The sequence below is a fragment of the Typopeltis vanoorti genome, chromosome 6 (genome assembly GCF_054136105.1).
Source record: "Typopeltis vanoorti isolate ZY-2024b chromosome 6, IOZ_Tvanoo_1.0, whole genome shotgun sequence".
NCBI lineage: Eukaryota > Metazoa > Arthropoda > Arachnida > Uropygi > Thelyphonidae > Typopeltis > Typopeltis vanoorti.
This window is the reverse complement of record NC_143554.1, coordinates 45,200,480-45,220,932: the sequence shown is the minus strand read 5'-3', so window position 1 is coordinate 45,220,932 and position 20,453 is coordinate 45,200,480. Positions and strand designations below refer to the sequence as shown.

At 35.3% G+C, this 20,453-nt stretch overlaps 1 protein-coding gene across 1 annotated transcript in view; it reads right to left on the bottom strand.

The window, feature by feature from the left end:
• Window positions 1-18,028: 18,028 nt before the first annotated feature.
• Window positions 18,029-20,453, bottom strand: part of LOC150105417 (sugar transporter SWEET1-like) — a 161,261-nt gene continuing 158,836 nt past the window's right edge. Inside the window, exon 7 of the mRNA XM_090394790.1 lies at window positions 18,029-19,889. Within this exon, the coding sequence (XP_090250916.1) occupies window positions 19,854-19,889 (36 nt within the window). The 3' untranslated portion in view covers window positions 18,029-19,853. The remainder of the gene's footprint in view (window positions 19,890-20,453) is intronic.

Below are 20,453 nucleotides of genomic sequence, written 5' to 3'. Positions count from 1 at the left end.
TATATATATATATATATATATAGAGAGAGAGAGAGAGAGAGAGAGAGAGAGATTGTTTGCAGATTGTTTTAAGAACCAACCTATGAACAATAAATCCCGCAACAATTTCACTTTTTTTGGTGAAAAAAAGTGAAATAATAAAAAAAATAAATGTGTTTCTTTATTATTTCATTCTGTAGGTGCCACTTCGGTGTAGCATTATACTGTATAGTTCATTTTCAAGAACGTACTTGATGCAAGACAACTGAGCCTATGGAATTTGGGTTCAATCGTCTATCGTTATACACGAACTAATTACATTAAAATTGGGGCTCTCTGCACTTATGTAACAGTATACTGGACCAATATGAGCTTTAAGAACATCGTGATACTCTCGCCAGCGACTACGCGAGAATCTGAAAATACTCAGCTGATGTCTTAAATCGAGCAGATAAGAATTCCTGGAGGTTCATAGGTCCCTGTACATCTGAATACCTCATTCCACAACATCCCAAAGAGGCTCTCTGGAATTAACATCAAGTGACTGAGGAACGCACACTGTGCACCTGTAACCATTTCTTGATACCACGTACTTTGTGTCACAGTGCGTCATCCAGCTGAAAGTGTAAATGGTCGACATGAATGATGTTCATTCAGTCATTTTTGCTGTTGTTGGAAATTATCGCTGAAGTAATGGCTATGAGGTATCTAGATTATATTTGTTAATTGCGTATTTCTTAGCCTGTTTTACATGACGAAAAATCCGATTTTCGCAGAGGAAAAACCCTACCATTCCAATATTAGACCAATTACGTCACTTTCTGTTGAAAAGTCTTAAGATTTCTTCGTGGGATTCGAACCCAGATGGTTCTTTGCTCTAAATGTCAAGGGATTTCCATGAGAACATGCTCCATATCACCAGTTTGTGTTTTGGTGAACATGCATGTTGAGTCGAAGAATTCATGTTGTTGCTATACCATTGTCCATACGTCTGCATTCATCACTTCTTATGAACTAAGTTGCAGCTGTCTGCTTTCATAAGATAGGCATGATATCCATGCCTATCCTATTACGTTTGCAAATATAGTTTCTTGTATTTGCTTGACCTGTTTGAGTAACACACGTACTGGACTTTATGAACCTTCATCTTCCTTTTGCAATGAATTGTTTCTGGCCAGATGCTTGGCAATGACTCGATGTTTTCTATTTATCAAGCCATTCTAAATTTACCAAGAAAACATGTGGCCATATCCAAAGACAATGGAAGATGAGAGCAGAAACCTGAGTAACTGATATGTCAACCTGGTTCCTGCTGTCATCTCTATTCAAATGCACTCAGGACACACTTTATCCTTGAATTGAATGCAGGACCTATTTACAGAAAATGTTCGATGTGACCAATAATGTGTTACTAGTAGATCAACAGCTGATCTTCCAGCTTTCACTACCCATCTCTGGACATGGAAAAATTCAGAGAAATTCGTCGACATTTGAAAGGCATTTGATTGGATTTGGTACAGAAGAGCAAACTGCCATCCTTTGGTCCGCTTTCCACACTTGCCAACTTTCTCACTGGTTGCTCACCGGTCATGGTGGACAATTTCCTTTCGTTTGATTTTCCCCAATTATGCAGGAGTACCCCAGGGTTCCGTTTTTTCGCCCTTTCTTTCTCTTGTATATAAATGACCTGCTCTCATAGACTTCAAATCCTATCCATAGCTTCACAGTTAAGAGTACAGTCCATCCCCTCCTTTTCATTTTACAAACCTTGTAGTACTCAAGTGTTAGAATCCTGAAGATTCACTACGACCAACAGACCGAACTCGAAACTCTTAGCTATATCCCAAAGGGGCCAGGAAAACCTTGCAGGCTTCGATGCCACCAAAATTCAGTCTTGTCTGATCTCTCACAAGAAGGAGCTCGTATCCCCCTTTACCTTCAATAATACCAAGATATCCAAACATAATGAGATTTCCCCTTCTTGGGCTGACCTATACCCCCAACCTTTCCTGGCCCAAACACATTTCAACTATAGTTTCTGCAGCTTACAAAAACCTTACTTTTTCGCATGCTTTGTTCCTGTAATTGTGGTAGTACACCAAAATCTTTTCTAAGATTGCCCAATTCTATCCAGAAGAGGGCAATCCAGTTAATTAACGATCCCCCTCACACATTACCATTTCAATCCCTCTCTCACAACGTTCAGTTTCTGCCTCTTCTACAGATACATTCATGGACAGTGCCCTGTTGGATTGGTAACTATCATTCCTCCACATATATATATATAATGTTGTTTGTTTTAGTCCTCAAACTTATGGTTGCCCTCAGTATGAGACCAGTTAACTCACCTTTAGTCGAAAAGACGTGATAAAGGTTCCTCGCGTCATAGACGGGAATCGAACCCAAGTCTTTCCGACCAAAGGATCTTGCAATATTTTAGCCTATGGGGTATGAAGTAACATTTTAATAAGTACTGGGTATGTAGTGTCCAAATGTGGTAGTTTGGTTGATAACACCATGTTCAAATTTCATCCATTTTAATTTTTAGGGACAAATGATATAGTAGTTGCAAGTTAAGAACAGCGGTGAATAACAAGAATCGATTAAACTAATACGGTGATGGCATATGTTACGTTTGTACGTACGCGACTTCTTGCGTTTCTGTATCTGTTTATAGGAATTCGAGAGCGTTTTCTTGGAATTACTGCCAACTTGACTAAAGCGACGAGGCAGAAGTATTGAGTACGTTTATTGCATTTGTTCTTTGGCCTATTAGCGGGATGAAAAAGTCTTGCTACCTTCATATGAAACCCATTCACTTACCATTACTTTGAAAAGTCTTCATACAGGTTCCTTGCGTCTTAGAGGATTGGAACCGAGGTGTTTCCAACAGGCAAACTATCATGACTGGTGGTATGGTATGGTTGGCATATCACAGTTTCACAGATGATAATATCTGGTCGTTTTACCTGAAAATTAGAAATTAAGTCATGTATAAAAGAAAAAAAAAAGAGTCCATATTATCCTACCACAGAGAAACAGTATATTTACATAACTATACTGTGGTGAAATATGATTCAAAATGAAACAAGGATGGTCAGCAGATATCAAGGCCACAAAGCAAGCGGACTGGCTGCTGAACAAGCACAAAAGAAACTGATTACAATCAGAATCTGCAGCTTCTGTCATGCTGAGTGCAAGATGCTAGTCGATCTCATATGAGGGTTGCAGCGTTCCCCTCTCCGGAAACTCGGAGTTTTAATTCGCATACAGGCAAATCGGAAAAGATAATACACGCTATTTACAGACAAAAATATTATTGGTTGACGGTATATGGTATGTAGATGGGAGATTAACTAGTCGAGACAGCGGACTGTGTGGAATGGAGTGCCCTCCCACAAAGAGTCGTCGGTATTATTGGAAGTTTCATGCAATAATAATAATAATAATAATATAAACAAACTGCATTATTTTCAAATTAATGTGTACAATCCTTCTGCAGGGCAATGAGGAAGTGAAACAATTCCATTTTGCACTATCCAAAAAATAAATAAATAAATAAAGTTTACTGGGTGATGGGGCTACCAAACCTTACCAATCAAAGGCTAAAATAAATCTGATACCAAATTTTAATTTATATTAAAAGAGCAATTTAAAAGATATACCCGGTTGTGTATTTTTAGAAGGTAGGGGTGACAAGATATTCGGATCCAAACTTGAGTCGAAACGTATAAGAAGAGAGGAAAATGCGGAGAATGATCAGTTAAATGAAATACGTGTTCAATAGCCGAAAATGAATCGTGAATAAAATTTGCAAACAAAGCAGATGATATATCAAACAGATCATAGATTTTGAAGTGTTAAGAATTATGTAAGTTAACAAAATTTGAAACTCAAAATTAAAGAACAAAAACTAAGAAAGTATACAAAACATGATGAGCAACATGGTGTGTTGGCCGTTTCGTGGAAATCGTTAAATGAAACAGCTCAAAAGTGAGCTTGCTGCGTGGTTGAAGATTATGCATTACGAGTAGTTTGTCCAGAGTAACGGGGAGTTTGGGCAGTTCGAGATTAATGAGGACTAATTCATTTTAATTGCCAAGAGGAGGGATTAGATGCGGCTTTTACGTTTAGCGTCCGATTGCTTCAAATCTCTTGCAATAAGAACCAAAGTAACTTGGTTTTGTTTTCTTAGACATTAATAATCTTTCGCAATTTCAAGGTGTTATATTGCGTATGATGATATTTCAGTAGCAGGATGTTTGTTGATATCATACGGTGAATTTTTGTTTGTGTTTCTTTTAAGTTGTTGTAATCTCGGTAACGCTCCAATAGACGAGAGTTTCGTGTAGGAAATATTACTGATTGGCAGTAATGATTTGCAAAATGACTGGTTATAGCAGTTTTTAAATCACACTATGACGAACAGAATCTCTGTTTTCAAGAATACCGTTCTTAAAAACAGAGTGTGGTATTCTTGAAAACAGAAATTCTAGAATACCGTTTTGCTAGTACTGGCTGCCTGTAGATTCTTGTAACTTCAAGGATGCTACGAGTAGATTGGCACAATATCATTATGCATTCTAGTCGCCAACTAGAGCAGCTTTTTCCTAAGCTATTTTTCAATTGGTTCCTGCGTTAATGTTCCTTTTGGTGGAGGCAATTAGACTTTTCTTCTGCAATTTTTTTTTTTTTTTTAGTTAGATTCTGGTCGCAGGCTAATGCAACTTTTTTTTTCTTCCCAGCCAGCTAATACGTAAACCAATCTTTGACGAAGGATATTTGCTTTTCGTCTGCCCCACCCCTTAAACTCCAGAAGTGAGGGGAGGTGACACGACCATAAAACTAAAAGGCCAACTGCCTAGGGATTTACTAAAGCCAGAGCTAAAATAGTTCTACTCACTTCCTTTGGAGATAAAGAGGTGTCAGAGGACCCCACCCACATCTTGTTTAATAATTTTCAATAATATCATTTATATATGATAACATCCATTCTCATATAAATCACAAATGATCTCTGGAGTGAACATCTTACACAAAATGTTTTAGATGAATTGACTCTTTTACGTCATTAGAGTGATCTATTTCGTGAGAGAAATTTAATGTCACACAAATTCCAAAATTGCTGCACAGTTTTATTAAGCGTATATTTTAAAAATTTCTTATGTGTATCTGATAGCAAACATTAAACATTTTGTACTTCTACATATAGAAACCAGCTAGCATCAGCACTCGAGCAATGTCCAATACTCAACGGGAGTGGCCCATTAACTTACCCAAATTTCGGGACACTGTTAAGACCATCATCACTCCAGTTGATGGAGATAGGCCCTACTATAGAGGGTGCCATAATAACATCCCCCCCATTACAATTGTAACTGTTTTCACAATTACCTGGCTGTAGTGCCCTAATGATCTCTAACTTGCTGTTTCTCTAATTCAAGAAGGTGAAAACCAGAGAAATAGGTTTTTTAAATAAATTATGGTGTTTGTTTTGTTTTTGTGTAAGTATGACGATAAAGTTAAGACGTGTAATAGCTAACAACTAAGCCTTTCTACTCATATAAAAATATGCAAAATCAGTTGTGAAATATCTTATTTTCAGATAAAAATCCATCAATCTTACATAATATATACATATAGAGAGAGAGAGAGAGAGAATTCAAAAGACTGATTTTTTCACATAATCCCAGAATGTTCTATGGAATTCAAGTCCGATGAGTTCGACGGCTATCCTTGAAGTCACATTCGGCAAAGCACCTTTGAAAGATAACAGCGCTGGCATGACGCATCATCCTGCTTGAACGCATATGTCAATCAGGAAGGTAGTCATTACGAAGTGGGAGACATACCTCATCAGGCATAATCTCATCTCATCTTCTTTATACTCTCTTTTACCTTGTGGTGTCGAGGGTTTATTAATCATCGGATCTCAAACCGTTCACAGGATAAGGTGGTCAGCCCTACACCCCGGTGTATCCTATGTCCTATAGTGTTGAGTTCTCAAGGCCGGTTTTCCTGCTTTGCGGGATGAAAAACCCCAGGATAAACTGAGGAAAAACCCTGCTGTCCACGCCCAAGACTGGCTAACTTGGCTATGGCTGAGGAAGATCTTTTAGCTCCTCATGTCACCGATGGGAATCGAACCTAGGAAAACTCCTTCCCCAGGCATATGGTTGCGAAGCGAACAGCCACTAGGCTAACCGCGCGGACATCTGGCATAATAGGCAAAATACCTATTACATAGGTATTTTGTAATATTCATACCACAGTGTAGGGTTATCAGGACTTTAAACGATCCCCAAGAAAACATTCCCCATATCACTGCCACTTCCTGTTGGACCAATATCGGGGTGATTTATCTGCCTACGTTTTCATCTAATCCTCCATTTCACGTCCACATGATGCAATCTGTAGACATAAGCGTGGGTAGCTTGACTGAGCGCCTATTTAGAAGGCCGATATAGAAGAGGGTACGTTGGATTGCAGTTTGGGAAAGATTGCCATATGTCCCCTAGTTAAATTCCATGGTTAGCTACATGTGCCCGTTTTTTCGTCCATGGACTTGTATTCACTATGAGCATCGATGAGGAGTGGGTACCTACCACTGGCCTAGTAACTGCTATTCTACCCACTATCCTTCCTCTCTTGGAATACTTCAACCACAGTATACCATGAATGGGCTACAATATTGATTGATTTCTGGATACTGTCACCCTTCGACTGGCGCCGTATAAACACGAATTTTCAAGTCTGTCAGATCATTCCTTGCCTATATAGATAGATCAACTTCAAATGAATTGTACGCCACACACCTCTAGTATTATGTATACTGACTTTCATCACAATACGAATGTCACTTGGTAGGGTGGTCATAGTATTTTGACTGCACTGTGTGTATGTGTGTGTGTCAGCAACTTTCTGGTCGCATTTTTGGCAAAGAATCATAATTAGCAATACATTTGATGCATCTTGCTTCTTAGAAGGTTGAAATAGCTTGAAAAAGTACGTTTGTTCTCTCTAGCATTTTCAAGCTAGCTAATTCATACAAGTGGGTGTACAGCTATCCTAAAAATAACAGATAATATCTCATTAAAAACAACAACCATGTTATGTAAGAAAGTGAGTCAAGTACTGAAGGAATTGGAGGTTGGTTGATATAAAAATTTAGAATGGGTACTTTTGCTGACAGTTTATAATAATTAATACTATTGTCGTTGTTGCTATTATGGTATTGCTGGAGGGGAATTTATAAGCTCCTTAAATAATGTCGAGCAACTAGCAACTTATTGCAGCTAATCTCCTGTTTCCTCCTACTTGGATGATTTTTTACATTTGTTTAAAATGTATCACTTTTTTTTTTTACATTAAGCAAAACCAAATCAATTTCAATTCGACCACTATTAATTCGCTAGGATTCGTCCTAGCTTCCTTTGATTAGTCCTAATAGAATTTCTCGGATCTACATAAATCAAAATTATATTTCACATTTTGTTGAAATCCGTCGAATGATACGACAGATACACAAGAGCACAGAAGAGATACACAGCCAGATAAATTTTACGGAATAAAAATGCCAGTTCAATAATATGAAACTTAGAATTAAACAACAGGTTGAATTCTGTCCCTAAAGGTTATTGCAATACTGTCAGTGACATGCTCTAGTACTTGGCTCAGAGTCGCTCTCCATTGTATTATATCTTTTTAGAAGCTATTTCTTGTGTGGAATATCTTTTCAGCTAAGGATGTTGGCTGAGCAGTTTGTTTATATGCTCTCCAAGCAATTAGCAGCTGCAGGTCCGAATCTTGCTACGAACATGACTGTCTCATGCATGTCTTTAGGCGACTAGCGTGAGACGATCAATCTGCTCATTTCTGGCTTGAATAAGTTTTACGTTTTATCCCTAGAGCAGGATTTCTGAATTATGTAAAAAATAAATATACAATATATAAAAATAATAAAACTTCGACTCACTTGTAGTACTAATGTACTAGAGGTTTACAGCCTTTCCTGATTGACTCATAAAAAAAACTATGAACCACAACTGTCAGAATCGTATAGTTGTGAAGTGAACTCCACCATTAACAGAAGCCATCAACTCAGTCAGTCTAGGTGATACTTTCCTACTGCAGCCTGTGAAGTGCCATGAATTAAAAAATTATGAACATTTGAATGTGGGATCTATGATTATCTCTCACAGTTGTTAACAATGTTTGTAATCCTAACTTAATATAAATTTTCCCTACTCCCAAAGCAGTGTCACACACACACAAGGAAATAGCTGCTCTTAAAAGTTTAGAAGGTAATTATATAAAAGCAGAGATAAGGACAACGCCACTGTCATAATGACTGAAACAGAAATAAGAAATGTACAATCTTTTAAAAGATTATAGATCACGATCCAACTAACTCACCAAAGCAAAATATTCACAAATAACTTTTAAGAAAAATTACTTGGCGCAAAGAAATCCTTAACATATCGAACTATGAATACATGGAACTCAACATTTCACAAATTTAACATCCTCCGTTGTCCTACTTACAAACTTACCATTTAGCAAAATCATTTTCCTTCATGCTTACACGGTGATTAGAATACATTTTGAAAAATTATGGAGACAACTTTCGTGTTATAGAGTAAAAACTTTAGTTTAATATAAACCAAAATCAACACTCGACGTTTCGACCTTCATATTAAGATCATTACCTGGAGCATACACAATATATATATATATATATATATATATACAAAGAAATAAGCTGCACTACAATCTACATGGTTTGCTAAAGTTACTGACCAACCGTTATTACAATTATTGGCCTGATCTCTAGTGGAAAAAAAAAAAAAAAAAACTTTATTACATCAAAGCTAGAGTCCTATTATTATTATTATTATTATTATTATTATCTATTAGGTTGCAAAATATAACAATTGCTATAATCAACAAGCTCTTAAACAAGAATTAAAAATTATTTGCAACACATTTATAAATAATGGATATAACAAAAATACTATTAATAAAGTTCTTCATAAAACTTCATCAAAAAAGAATATAGATCACAGTAAAACCGTAGCCATCCCATACATTAAAGGGTTACCAGAAAAAATCAATAGAATCCTACACCATTATTATCTCAATGCCACTTTTAAACCACCTATAAAATTAAAAAACATATTCAACTCCTCTAAGGATCCTCTCCTCCCATTGGCACATCCTGGAGTTTATTGCATCTACTGCACCTGTAACTTACCTTATATTGGTGAAACTGGACGTACAACCCCTATACATAAAAAAGAACACAAAAGACACATTAAATATAACAATTTTGGTGAAGCAGGACTCTCAGATCAAGCTCTCAACACCCTACACCAAACTGATTGGAAAAGTACTCTTTACATCATACAAAAACCTGGTATGAAAGAAAATTTAAAGAAGCCTGTGAAATTCTGATTAACCATCTTAATCTCAACAATGGTAGCATAAAAATTCCAAGAATTTGGATAGCACATATTCAGCCCTCTTAGTATCTAGCATACTTTTAGTGGCCAATAATTGTAATAACGGTTGGTCAGTAACTTTAGCAAACCATGTAGACTGTAGTGCAGCTTGTTTCTCTGTATATATTGTGTATGCTCCGGATGATGACCTTCATATGAAGATCGAAACGTCGAGTGTTGATTTTGGTTTATATTAAACTGAAGTTTTTATTCTATAATACGGTAGTTGTCTCCATAATTTTTCAAAATGTAACAAAATCATTCTTTAGTGGTGAATATACTTCACGTGCACTCTTTGCTTATACTTGGATAAAGGATTCAACAAGAATATTTCTTGTCAAGCTTAATTTAAAACCATTCTGCCTTCTCACAGACAGCTCCCTCTTTCTCCTGTACAACAAATCTATCCCAAAACTACTTCAAAGTCTTCATCTTCAAAATCATGACCAGCTCTAATATTACATGTGTACTAACGTGCTATAAGTGTCCCGTGACTTTAAGTTCAACTCAGTCTCCTGACATTTTTGAATTCATGAAATTTACTGTAATATTGGTTATTTTATGTGGATGGGATTTCAAATGACGAAGAAATGACTATCAAATAGCTAGAAACCAAGCCTCTATATACACATCCTCACTCAAACCTTTAGTGTGACTACACTAAGCTAATGATGCTATTTGGCACATTACCCAACCATTTTACACTTTCAAGGCATCTAAATAACTGGCATCCAATAAATACACTGCATTACAGCTGGTCTGGTTGGTCAAGTGGATAGCATACTGGCTCTTCATCTAAATGGCTGTGGGCATGGATGTTTATAAAATCCTGCGCTGGACAAACACAACTGTATAGCTCCTTGGAAGGGGGGGGGGGATCCTCATAAATTTTTGTTTATAAGACTTCCTTTCTAGACACATCACTCACTTGTCTTTCAAATGGGCGGCCAGCCCTCTTTTTCTCCTCATATAGCCACACCATCACCGAGCCCAAAAGTATGATGTCTTTAATATATACCACACCATACTGTCAGGATTTGAGCTATTTACTCTCATAATACATCCTATTTTTCGGACCATAAGATGCACCTTTTTACATAGAAAAATCGACTGAAAATTGGGGTGCGTCTTATGGTCCGAAGGTAACATTAAAATACGAATCTTTACACTGTACCGAAGTTCAATTACTGGCGCAATATGTTAATAAAATTAGTAAGTACGCCACTGAAGGTAGCTACCTAAGTTATCTCGCTGCATGTGGGTGAATCACCGATTTAGAGCATCAAAAGTCATTAGTGTGTAAACATATGCGCTTTTGTACGGTTCATTTGAAATATTTTTTATAAGTCGTTAAAATTAATCAATCTTAAAATTAGAAAAAATGAGTGTAAAACAAAAAAGACTTTCATATAACGCGAGTTATAAATTAAATGTGATAAATTATGCAAAACAATATGAAAACAGAGCAGCAGAAAGACATTTTGGTTCCACCACCAACAGAAAAAATGGTTCGGTGGAGAAAAAAAGAGGAACAATTAAAACTGCTATGTAAACACAAGAAAACATTTCGTTCGCACCTAGAAAAATTGCCAGAATTAGAAGTACAAATGAAAAATTGGGTAACATATCATCGAAACATGGGAATATCTGTTTCTACGAAAATGATAATTTTTGGAGCGAAACGATGGGCAACTGCTAATGGAATTTTAGATTTTACCGGATCACCGTCTTGGTGCTTTAGATTTATGAAAAGACACAGGTTATGCATGCGTACAAAAACCACTCTATCCCAAAAAATGCCTAGTGGCAATTATAGAATTCCATACATTTGTCATATCAGCGAGAAGGAAATTCAACTTTGAGCTTAATCAAATTGCGAACATGGATGAAGTGCCTCTAACTTTTGATGTTCCTTCAAATCGGACAGTAGATTCAAAAGGCACCAAATCAATAGTGATCAAAACAACAGGTCACGAAAAAACTCACTACACTGTAGTTTTAGCTTGTTGCGCGGACGGAACTACCCCCCCCCCCCCTCCATGTTAATCTTCAAGAGAAAAACGTTACCGAGAGATGAAATTCCTCGTGGCATTATTATCCACGTTCAAGATAAAGGCTGGATGGACGAAACAGGAATGAAATTATGGATACAAAAGATATAGGCAAAACGTCCAGGTGCGTTGTTAGTGTGGGATCAATTCAGAACGCATAAAACAGAATCAACCAAGAAACTTCTAAAAGAAATGAATACAGAATTAGCTGTCATTCCTGGAGGCCTTACAAGTCAATTACAACCCTTGGATGGATCTATTAATAAACCATTCAAAAATTTTATGCGGGAAGAGTGGAACAAATGGAGGGCAAAGCCAAATCACGTTACAGCAACAGGACGTATGAAACGGCCAACAATTTCAGAAGTGTTAAATGTACCTGGGTGAAACATTCATGGGAAGCTGTGAAAGAAGAGACGATTATAAAGTCATTAAGAAATGCGATGGATGGCACCGAAGATGACGCAGTTTTTGAAGGGAGTGACAACAATAGTTCAGACGAAAGTAATACGAACAGTAACATTAACGAGACGAGTGACAGTACCGAGATTCTTACTTAATTTTTATTTATTGTTACAATCATTTGTATTAGCAATATTCAGTTCATCTTCACTCTCGGTACTATCACTCGTCTCGTTAATGTCACCGTTCGTATTACTTTCGTCTGAACTATTGTTGTCACTCCCTTCATAAACTGCGCCATCTTCGGTACCATCCATCGCATTTCTTAAATGACTTTATAATCGTCTCTTCTTTCACAGCTTCCCATGAATTTTTCACCCAGGTACATACTTCTGAAATTGTTGGTCGTTTCATACGTCCTGTTGCTGTAACGTGATTTGGCTTTGCCCTCCATTTGTTCCACTCTTCCCGCATAAAATTTTTGAATGGTTTAAATATCTTTATATAATAAAATATTTTTTTCTAAAAATCGTCTCATAAATTTGGGATGCGTCTTATCGTCCGAAAAATAGGGTAGTTTTTGCAACAGAACTCAATTATTTATGCTATACTTGTCCCCCCCCCCTCTTTTTTTTAACCAACGGCTACAACCTCTGAAAGACAGATATGCTCCTATACGAGGGTGTCCACCAGTGGCGCACCCAGAGGGTGGGAAGGTCCCCCCAAAAAATCCACTAGAACATTTTCCAAAAATCTTTTCCTAATTAAAATTCATTTTTTTTAAATTTATGTTGTGTCGTGTCTTCTATTTCTATACTACTTATGAATCAGCGTTCATTGCAGATGCTTAGTCATAGGTCGTATGCGATGCGTAGTGTGTATTCTCAAATCGTCTACCCAACTCCCCCCCCCCCCACAAGATTAAATCCGGAGTGCGCTACTGGTGCCCACCGTCCCGTTTTGAATGGGACAGTCCTGTTTTCGCAAAATTTGTCTCAGCCTCTTTAGAAATGCATTCGGGAAGCCGATATGTCCTATTTTTCAATATCCGATTTCCAAGAAATGTTTTCATGTACCATTCATACAACAAACAACTGTTGCCTTAATTTTATTATAGAGTATTATCACATTCTGATAACTTTTAAGTCATATAAGGATTAATTTGTTAGGCTTTTTCTTTTCAGAGTCAACAGTGATATTATGGCAGTGCTAATCGACTTTCAAAGGGCTTTTGTGAGAATTCATCATATTTATATTCTTAAGCGTTATACAGCTAAAATCATTTTGCGACTTTAATATAAAACTATATTAGCACGTGGCATAATGCGCTGGTTATCTATGCTGTCTACTTTGTGAAGTAACAGACTGTTTTTAAGGGATTTAAATCAATTTTATTTCATCGATAAAAAATGCACAACCGTATTAATATTTTTTTTAAATCAGTTTTTACTTATATATCACGATACGCAAACTCTTTTCATCTGCAATTCAAAGAAAGATAGACAAATCGACATTTAAAGTAAGGGCTGAGACCGACAATCTTTAATGACAAAAATGAAAATGAAACAAAACGAAGAATATTCATCTACGGCTGTTGAAGAGACTGATTGTATAATTTGATTAAGGTTAGTTGGTAATATATTCCCAATTTGTTTTATGCAGATAAATTCTATATGAATATATATATATATAAGGATGGGCGCATCATTTCCAACAATTCACTTCATGTCCTAGGTACACTAAACACCACTAGCTTATTCACGTTAGCACATGTTATGGATCTACATTGGTTTTCATGAACTAAGGGACAAAAAAGAAAAATCATGATAATTCAAAAACTATGATTCATTTTTATACATTTCTGATTTCGGTGAAAAGTAGTATGATTGAGATGTGAAAGAAACATTCACAAAAATTGTAAATAAATAGTTTAATTCAGTAATAAATGGATACATGAAGACAATGGTTAAAATGAGACTATTAAGGGTCTTGAAAGCAATGTAGTCACAGCAATACACGATGTTTCATACTGTTCATAATGTTGTCCATGAGCTCAGTTAGTAATAACCATTGTCACTTAAGTTTTTTTTTTTTTTTTTTTTTTGGCGCGATGGGGAAAGTATCGCATATACCGCGGTTTCTCTCTCCCCCCCGAATTATCGCGATTTTTTCCTCTCCGTTCCTTAAGACTGTTCTAGCAAAACAGAGTTAGCAGGAAAGAGGAAGTGGTTTAAACAGGTTTCTGAGTTATTAATTGAAACTGCAAATGGACACCTGGCAGGTGATGCTTGGGATATTTTAGGCTTAACAAAACTGGGGACTGTGGAGATCAGACGTTTCTTAACAGAAACGTCTGACCTCCACGGAGTCAAAGGATTCATCGCTGAAGGCACCCTATCATGCAAAAAAAATCATCGAGCCGTGCCTTAAACCTATTTACAGTTTCTGCACTTGCTAATCACCCTCCATCCAAAGGCCCTCTTCTTACTCCATCCTTATACAGCTTCCAGGGATGACCTATAATTCTACCCTTGCCTCCCTCTACTCATGAAAATTATTCTCTACATTAATCTGCTAATATCTCACCAACTTGTATGTTTCAATCATAACCCACAAGACTCTGAAAGTTGCAGTCTCTCAATCCCTCCTCGTATATAACATTCTATAGACCTGACAGACTTGGTAAATCTTCACTGGGCCCTTTCCAATACATCCTCATCCTTTGAAAACCAAGCAACCAAATCTGCAAACAGAAGTCCATGTGTGTACTGATCAAAGCCTTATACAAGGGACCACAGTTCCTTTGCTTCTGCATGTCAATATCCTTTTCATTATTGCCATAATCTGTTACGATGTTCTTACAGTTTTAGCAATGTGATTTCTAAACTCCAAATCTTCATCCACCATTATCCACCCCTAGATCTCTCTCCATCTTTTCCACTCCCTTTAATATTTCTTCCTTAATTGTATGCTATACATCCCAACCTTGCCTACCAAATTTCAATATTTGCACTTTGCGACATTGAACTAATAGCTCCATTCACTTGCCTACTCATGTAGTATATTGAGCTCCTCCTGCATGCTACAGCATCTGCTCTTCTCAGTTTTCTTCCAAACTTTTCATCATTGGCAATAGCTGCCTATCTCCAGTTAAGCTGATCCCAATGTCATTAACATACAAGTTAAACAATAATGATCCAAAACAGATCCCTGTGGCACTTCACTAGTGCCCTTCCTCTTTTGAGACCATTCTCCATACATAACCTGCTGATACCTATCTGACAACCAATCAGCTATTCAGCTCACTAGTATATTATATAATTCCATCTGTTTCAATTTAGTTACCTGCTTGTCATGTGGCAGTCCATCAAAGCCTTTGAAAAACCCAAGTACACCAGTGTATATGCATCTTTATGCGATGAATTTGTCACCTTGTTGTAATATGTAAGAAGATTGCTAAGGCATGACCTCCCTCCCTAACAAACCCACAATACAGAATACTGCTATTATCAACCCATTTATGAATCCTAGCCCTCACAAACTTCTCTTTGGGACTCTCTCCCTGTTGCAAGACTCGTGTTAAACAGCTGTACCAAAGATGGACATCAGTTTTATTAATGATGTAATTATGACAAGTAACAACTAAAACATTGCTGTATTAACACACAGTGGACAACCCCCATTCAACACAGGATTGAATAGAAGAAAACTGTTTTCATTTATGAAACAGTTTAGCAAAATGTTTGCTAGCTAGCATACCATACACAAATGTTTCACTAATAAGACATCCAGGAATACACAAATACAGCAATCCCTCGATTAATGCGTCGTTTGTTTTCTATACCCAAATTCGATTAGTGCGCCTATCTTAAAAAGAAATGTTACAGATTTTAAAAATTTTCTCTCTATACATTTTTTATGGCTAACTATTTTAAAAAATCACTCGCCAGGATGAAATAATTTAGTTACCGATTTAAAAAAATTTTACAAAGTTATTTTTTAATGGCATACTACACTATTTCCATATACATTTATGTTCCATTACTTCTAAAATTCACATCGTCTGCAAATTATATAGTATATTGCTGATTATATCTCGTGCCTCCTTTGAAATTGTTTTCTTTACTTTTTTTAAATATTTTCTCAACCTTTTCATCATGAGTAAAAGAATTAGTGAGCAAAAAAGTGGAAGTGTGAAAATGATTCGAAAAGTAATCTCATTGGAAGAAAAACTTGAAATAATAAAGAAAAATGAACAAGGCGAGTCCAGAGCAAAGATAGGACAAGAACATAAAAATGGGTGAATCAACTATGAAAGCAATTTTAAGCAAGGCTGTTGAATACAAAGAGAAAGGTAAGGCTGCTTCAAGTTCATCATGCATGCACTCGAAATCAAAGTATTATAATGACTGAATTGCAGAGACTTCTTTCTACATGGATCGAAGATTGTAACCAAAAACGGATCTTGCTAAGCACTGACCTTATTAAATCAAAAGCATTGTCTCTTTGCAACCTTGAAAGAAAGGGCTATCAATGACGGAAAAGAATAAGAATTCCATGCTAATGCTGGGTGGTTTGAGCGTTTCAAAAAGAGAAATAGCCTTCATAATGTTCTGATCATAGGCTAAGCTGCAAGTGCAGATAAGGAGGTGGCCGCAAATTATCCAGGGATTTTAAAGAAAATTGTGGAAGAGGGGAAGGAGTATTGTAACCAACAAATATTTAATGTCAATGAAACCAGCCTTTTTTTTTTGGAAGCGAATGCCTTCCAAAACTTTTATGGCCAAATCAGAGAAATCTCAGCCTGGTTATAAAGCCGTTTGGAAGCACATTCTTCCACATTTTGCAAATGATTTTAGAGGCTTTTCGCTTTTATGAATCTAAGTTAATTAAATCTCATTCTCAGAAATTGAGCGATTCCGGAATTTAGAACTGCTAAATTTAGAAGCACAGCGGAAAGATCTTGAAGAATATGAAGAAAATTTAATCCCTGACAAGCTCAAAGAGATTTCACAGAACCAATTTGAAAATATTTTTCGTACAATCGAAGCTTTTAAGCAGCAATGCTTAAAGGCCGACCCTGATGAAGAGAGAAGCAGTAAAATTTGCAGAAGTAGTAGAAGAGGCAATAGGATGTATGAAAAAAAGAAACGGAAGACAGAAAACGAAACGCTAGCTCAATTCTTTGTTAAGAAGTAGAATAATAAATTTATATTATTATAGACCTGAGATATACCCTAATTCTTTTACAAAAAGAATTAAGGATCAAAAAAGAAATTTGAGGAACGAATTATACTTTTTCCCATTTCCCATATTATAGTGCGTTTTCGATTAATGCGCCTGTTTAAAAGAAGGCATTAGGCGTATTAATCGAGGGATGGCTGTATTTGAAAAATGAGACTGAAACATGGGTCTGAAAACTCAATAATCCTCTGATATATTTAATTTTTCTAAACAATTCGTTTTTTACAGAACAGCTACACAACTAAGTAAAGCTTTATTTTTAATTTAACAGTATGACTTGTGTTCTGTATCAACATTGTAATGAGTGGTTCTATAAACTCAATACTCACTGAGAGAATAACAAAAAACAAATAAAACCAAATTAAAAATGTCTTTTATTTAATCAAATTTATTATCAAAATACCACCTTTAACTCTGACAATATCACTGTAAACAATATAACAAGACAAAAAAAATAATAATAAAATAAAATAAAGTGCATTATCAACAACATGCTAAAAATTTATTTAATTTACCTGTAACAAAAGTACTCTATTAGGATTGATCTTTTTAATATACTGAAAGCTATCAATAAATTGGCAACATTTCTTTTCAAGTTTTTGTCAATAAATTAGTAAATAATTCAATAAAAATATGTGCTGATCTTACTGACAAATATAGACCTTTCCTAAAAACATTCGACTTCTTAGTATCTGAAATATTTGGTATTACCTAATACCGAATATTTATTAATAAACCAAACAATTTAAATCTATTCATTTGAAACAGTAACTCTTAAATAAAAACTTGACTAGACAATACAATTTAAGACTGCTATATATATATATATATATATATATATATATATATATATATATATATATATCCCAAATGTTTAAATGTTATTCTTCATGAGAAAATATATTCCAACTTTTTTTTTAATAAAAAGAATGTACAGACACACCTCGATTCACTTTCAGAGATTTTTCATTTGACGATTTTAGTAATGGCTACTTGGACTATTAATATTCTTTCAGCTACATGTGTTGCAGCAGCAAATATATATTCTTTATATCAAAAGATGTTCTCAAATATCTGAACAATGCTTTTAATTACTATCTTTGGGAAGGCAAACTTATTTTCAGATTTATTCATTCGATTTTAGTAATGACTACTTGAAGCATTAATAATCTTTCAGCTACTAAAGATGTTATAATAATTAACAACAAAATATCACCCAGCAATGTTAGGAAAGTCACTTTCTCTTTGTTTCTTTTTTTAAACAAAGAATGAAATCATGATACTTCTGGTGGGGGGGGAGATCGCAAGTCATTTTTGATTGCATTATGCAGAAACATTTTTCCTCAAGTGGGACTGCAAAAACTTTTAAACGAGAATGACAATAAAATCTCAGGAAGAAAAGTCCTGAACAATCAGATGAAACTTTTTTCTTTCTTCTATGAAGAATACATTGTTCACATAAAAAATTAATTAAACAATTCTTGAAGTAATTTAGTATATGAAAGGTTTTGTATTAGAAAATATAATTATATCAGCTTATTATAATTTTACTTATACACATGTTCAAAATTTATTTTCGGCTGTAAAAGTAACATCATTATTCATATCAAAACTCCAACATGCAGCTGTTATGGAGAGCTTTTCAATCAAAGAAGAAACTGTCTTCATAAGGGAAAAAAAAAACTATGTATCCTTACACTGGTTTGTTTGAGGCATGAAAAAACCTCACATGCCTTAAACTATTCACTTCAATCCTGCTTTAACAAATAATATAGTCTTTATTAATTCTAAGGAGTATTTACAAATATAATTTAAAATGGTATATTAATATATTAGACGATGTTCACAGTCAACATCATTTCATTAAATTCTCAGATTTTAACATTTCTATTGCATTTACATTTATGCATAGATTGTGCACAGAGTTCAATACATTTTAATAATACATGATATATAGTTTGAAAGTAATATTTAGCTTACGTGAAGATTTTTATCTTATTTTTTTTCTGTATGACTTGGTCGAGGTTTGTTGGTTTTTACCAAGAGAAATGAATGGCACATTAATTTATTTTGGAAAGGGCAGTAGATCCTACAACATTAATAGTAGGATATAACCACCCATAGGTATCTTACAAGTGAAATATCAAATTATAGTTTTTATGAGATATTAACCAATTTATTACAACAGGATGTTTAATTTACTGTGAAACAATTGTATCTGAGCAACTGATGCAAGCAGAGATATAGATATATGCTTCTAGCTTAGCAACAATTGAAAAGTATGCCACCTAACATGCTTTCTCCACTGAACAGGATATATACCCCACTCCCCTCCATCTTGAAAAAGATGCCTACAAACAAAACTGAAGTAAGTATGTGTATCATTTTCTACACATTGATCTTATCCTAGCCAATCTCAGCCTTGTATCCTAGTACAATAACAGTGCCAATTGGGATACTCCTTGGGAATTCTATGACTCTTTACATAGTGTTGATTATTGTTTCTACTCTCCTGATCCAAGTGCCTGCTCTAGCCAAAGAAGAGAAATTATTTTTGATGGAATGAAGGCCTTTATTTCCCATTACACTCAATACCTCTGACCACTATTCGAGCTCCACTTCTCCAATAGCCAAAATAGTTCAAGACAAAAATTAAGGACACATTCAATGGCTCAAATCACAAATTCAAGCTTTCATTCCAGCCTATTAAGTACTGTAAAAATAAATATATTTATTAAATAAATAATAAATATCATATATTTATTAAATAAATAATAAATATCATATATTTATTAAATAAATAAATAAAATAAAATCTAAAAGTAGACTTCATGAATGCCAAATGCAAAAAACCTGTCTACTACTCAAATGGAAGTCAGGCGTTCTGGTTTCTAGCTTGGAGTTCAATTTCTGCCCTTCCATGCTGCCCCTCCTCTCACATATGTCCAATGGTAACATCACTTAAAGATAGGACACACCTCTGGTCTCAGTCTTTCCTTCCAATTAATATATTAGAAAGTCTAGTATAGTGTCTCCTTTCATCAATATGGGGGGGGGGGGTGGAACATTCTGATAAACACCTAGAACAAAATGATATTGAAGTAACTAATATGACCACAAAAAAGAACATAAGAACACAAGTTACCTTCAGTAGTACGTTCTTTCTTGTAGTTATATCAGTTGCTTTAATATCATTTTTGTTTTAAGTGTTTATCAGAACTTTCTAGCCCCCCCCCCCCCCCCAGTTATACTAAAAGCTTGTGCTAAAAAAAAAAAA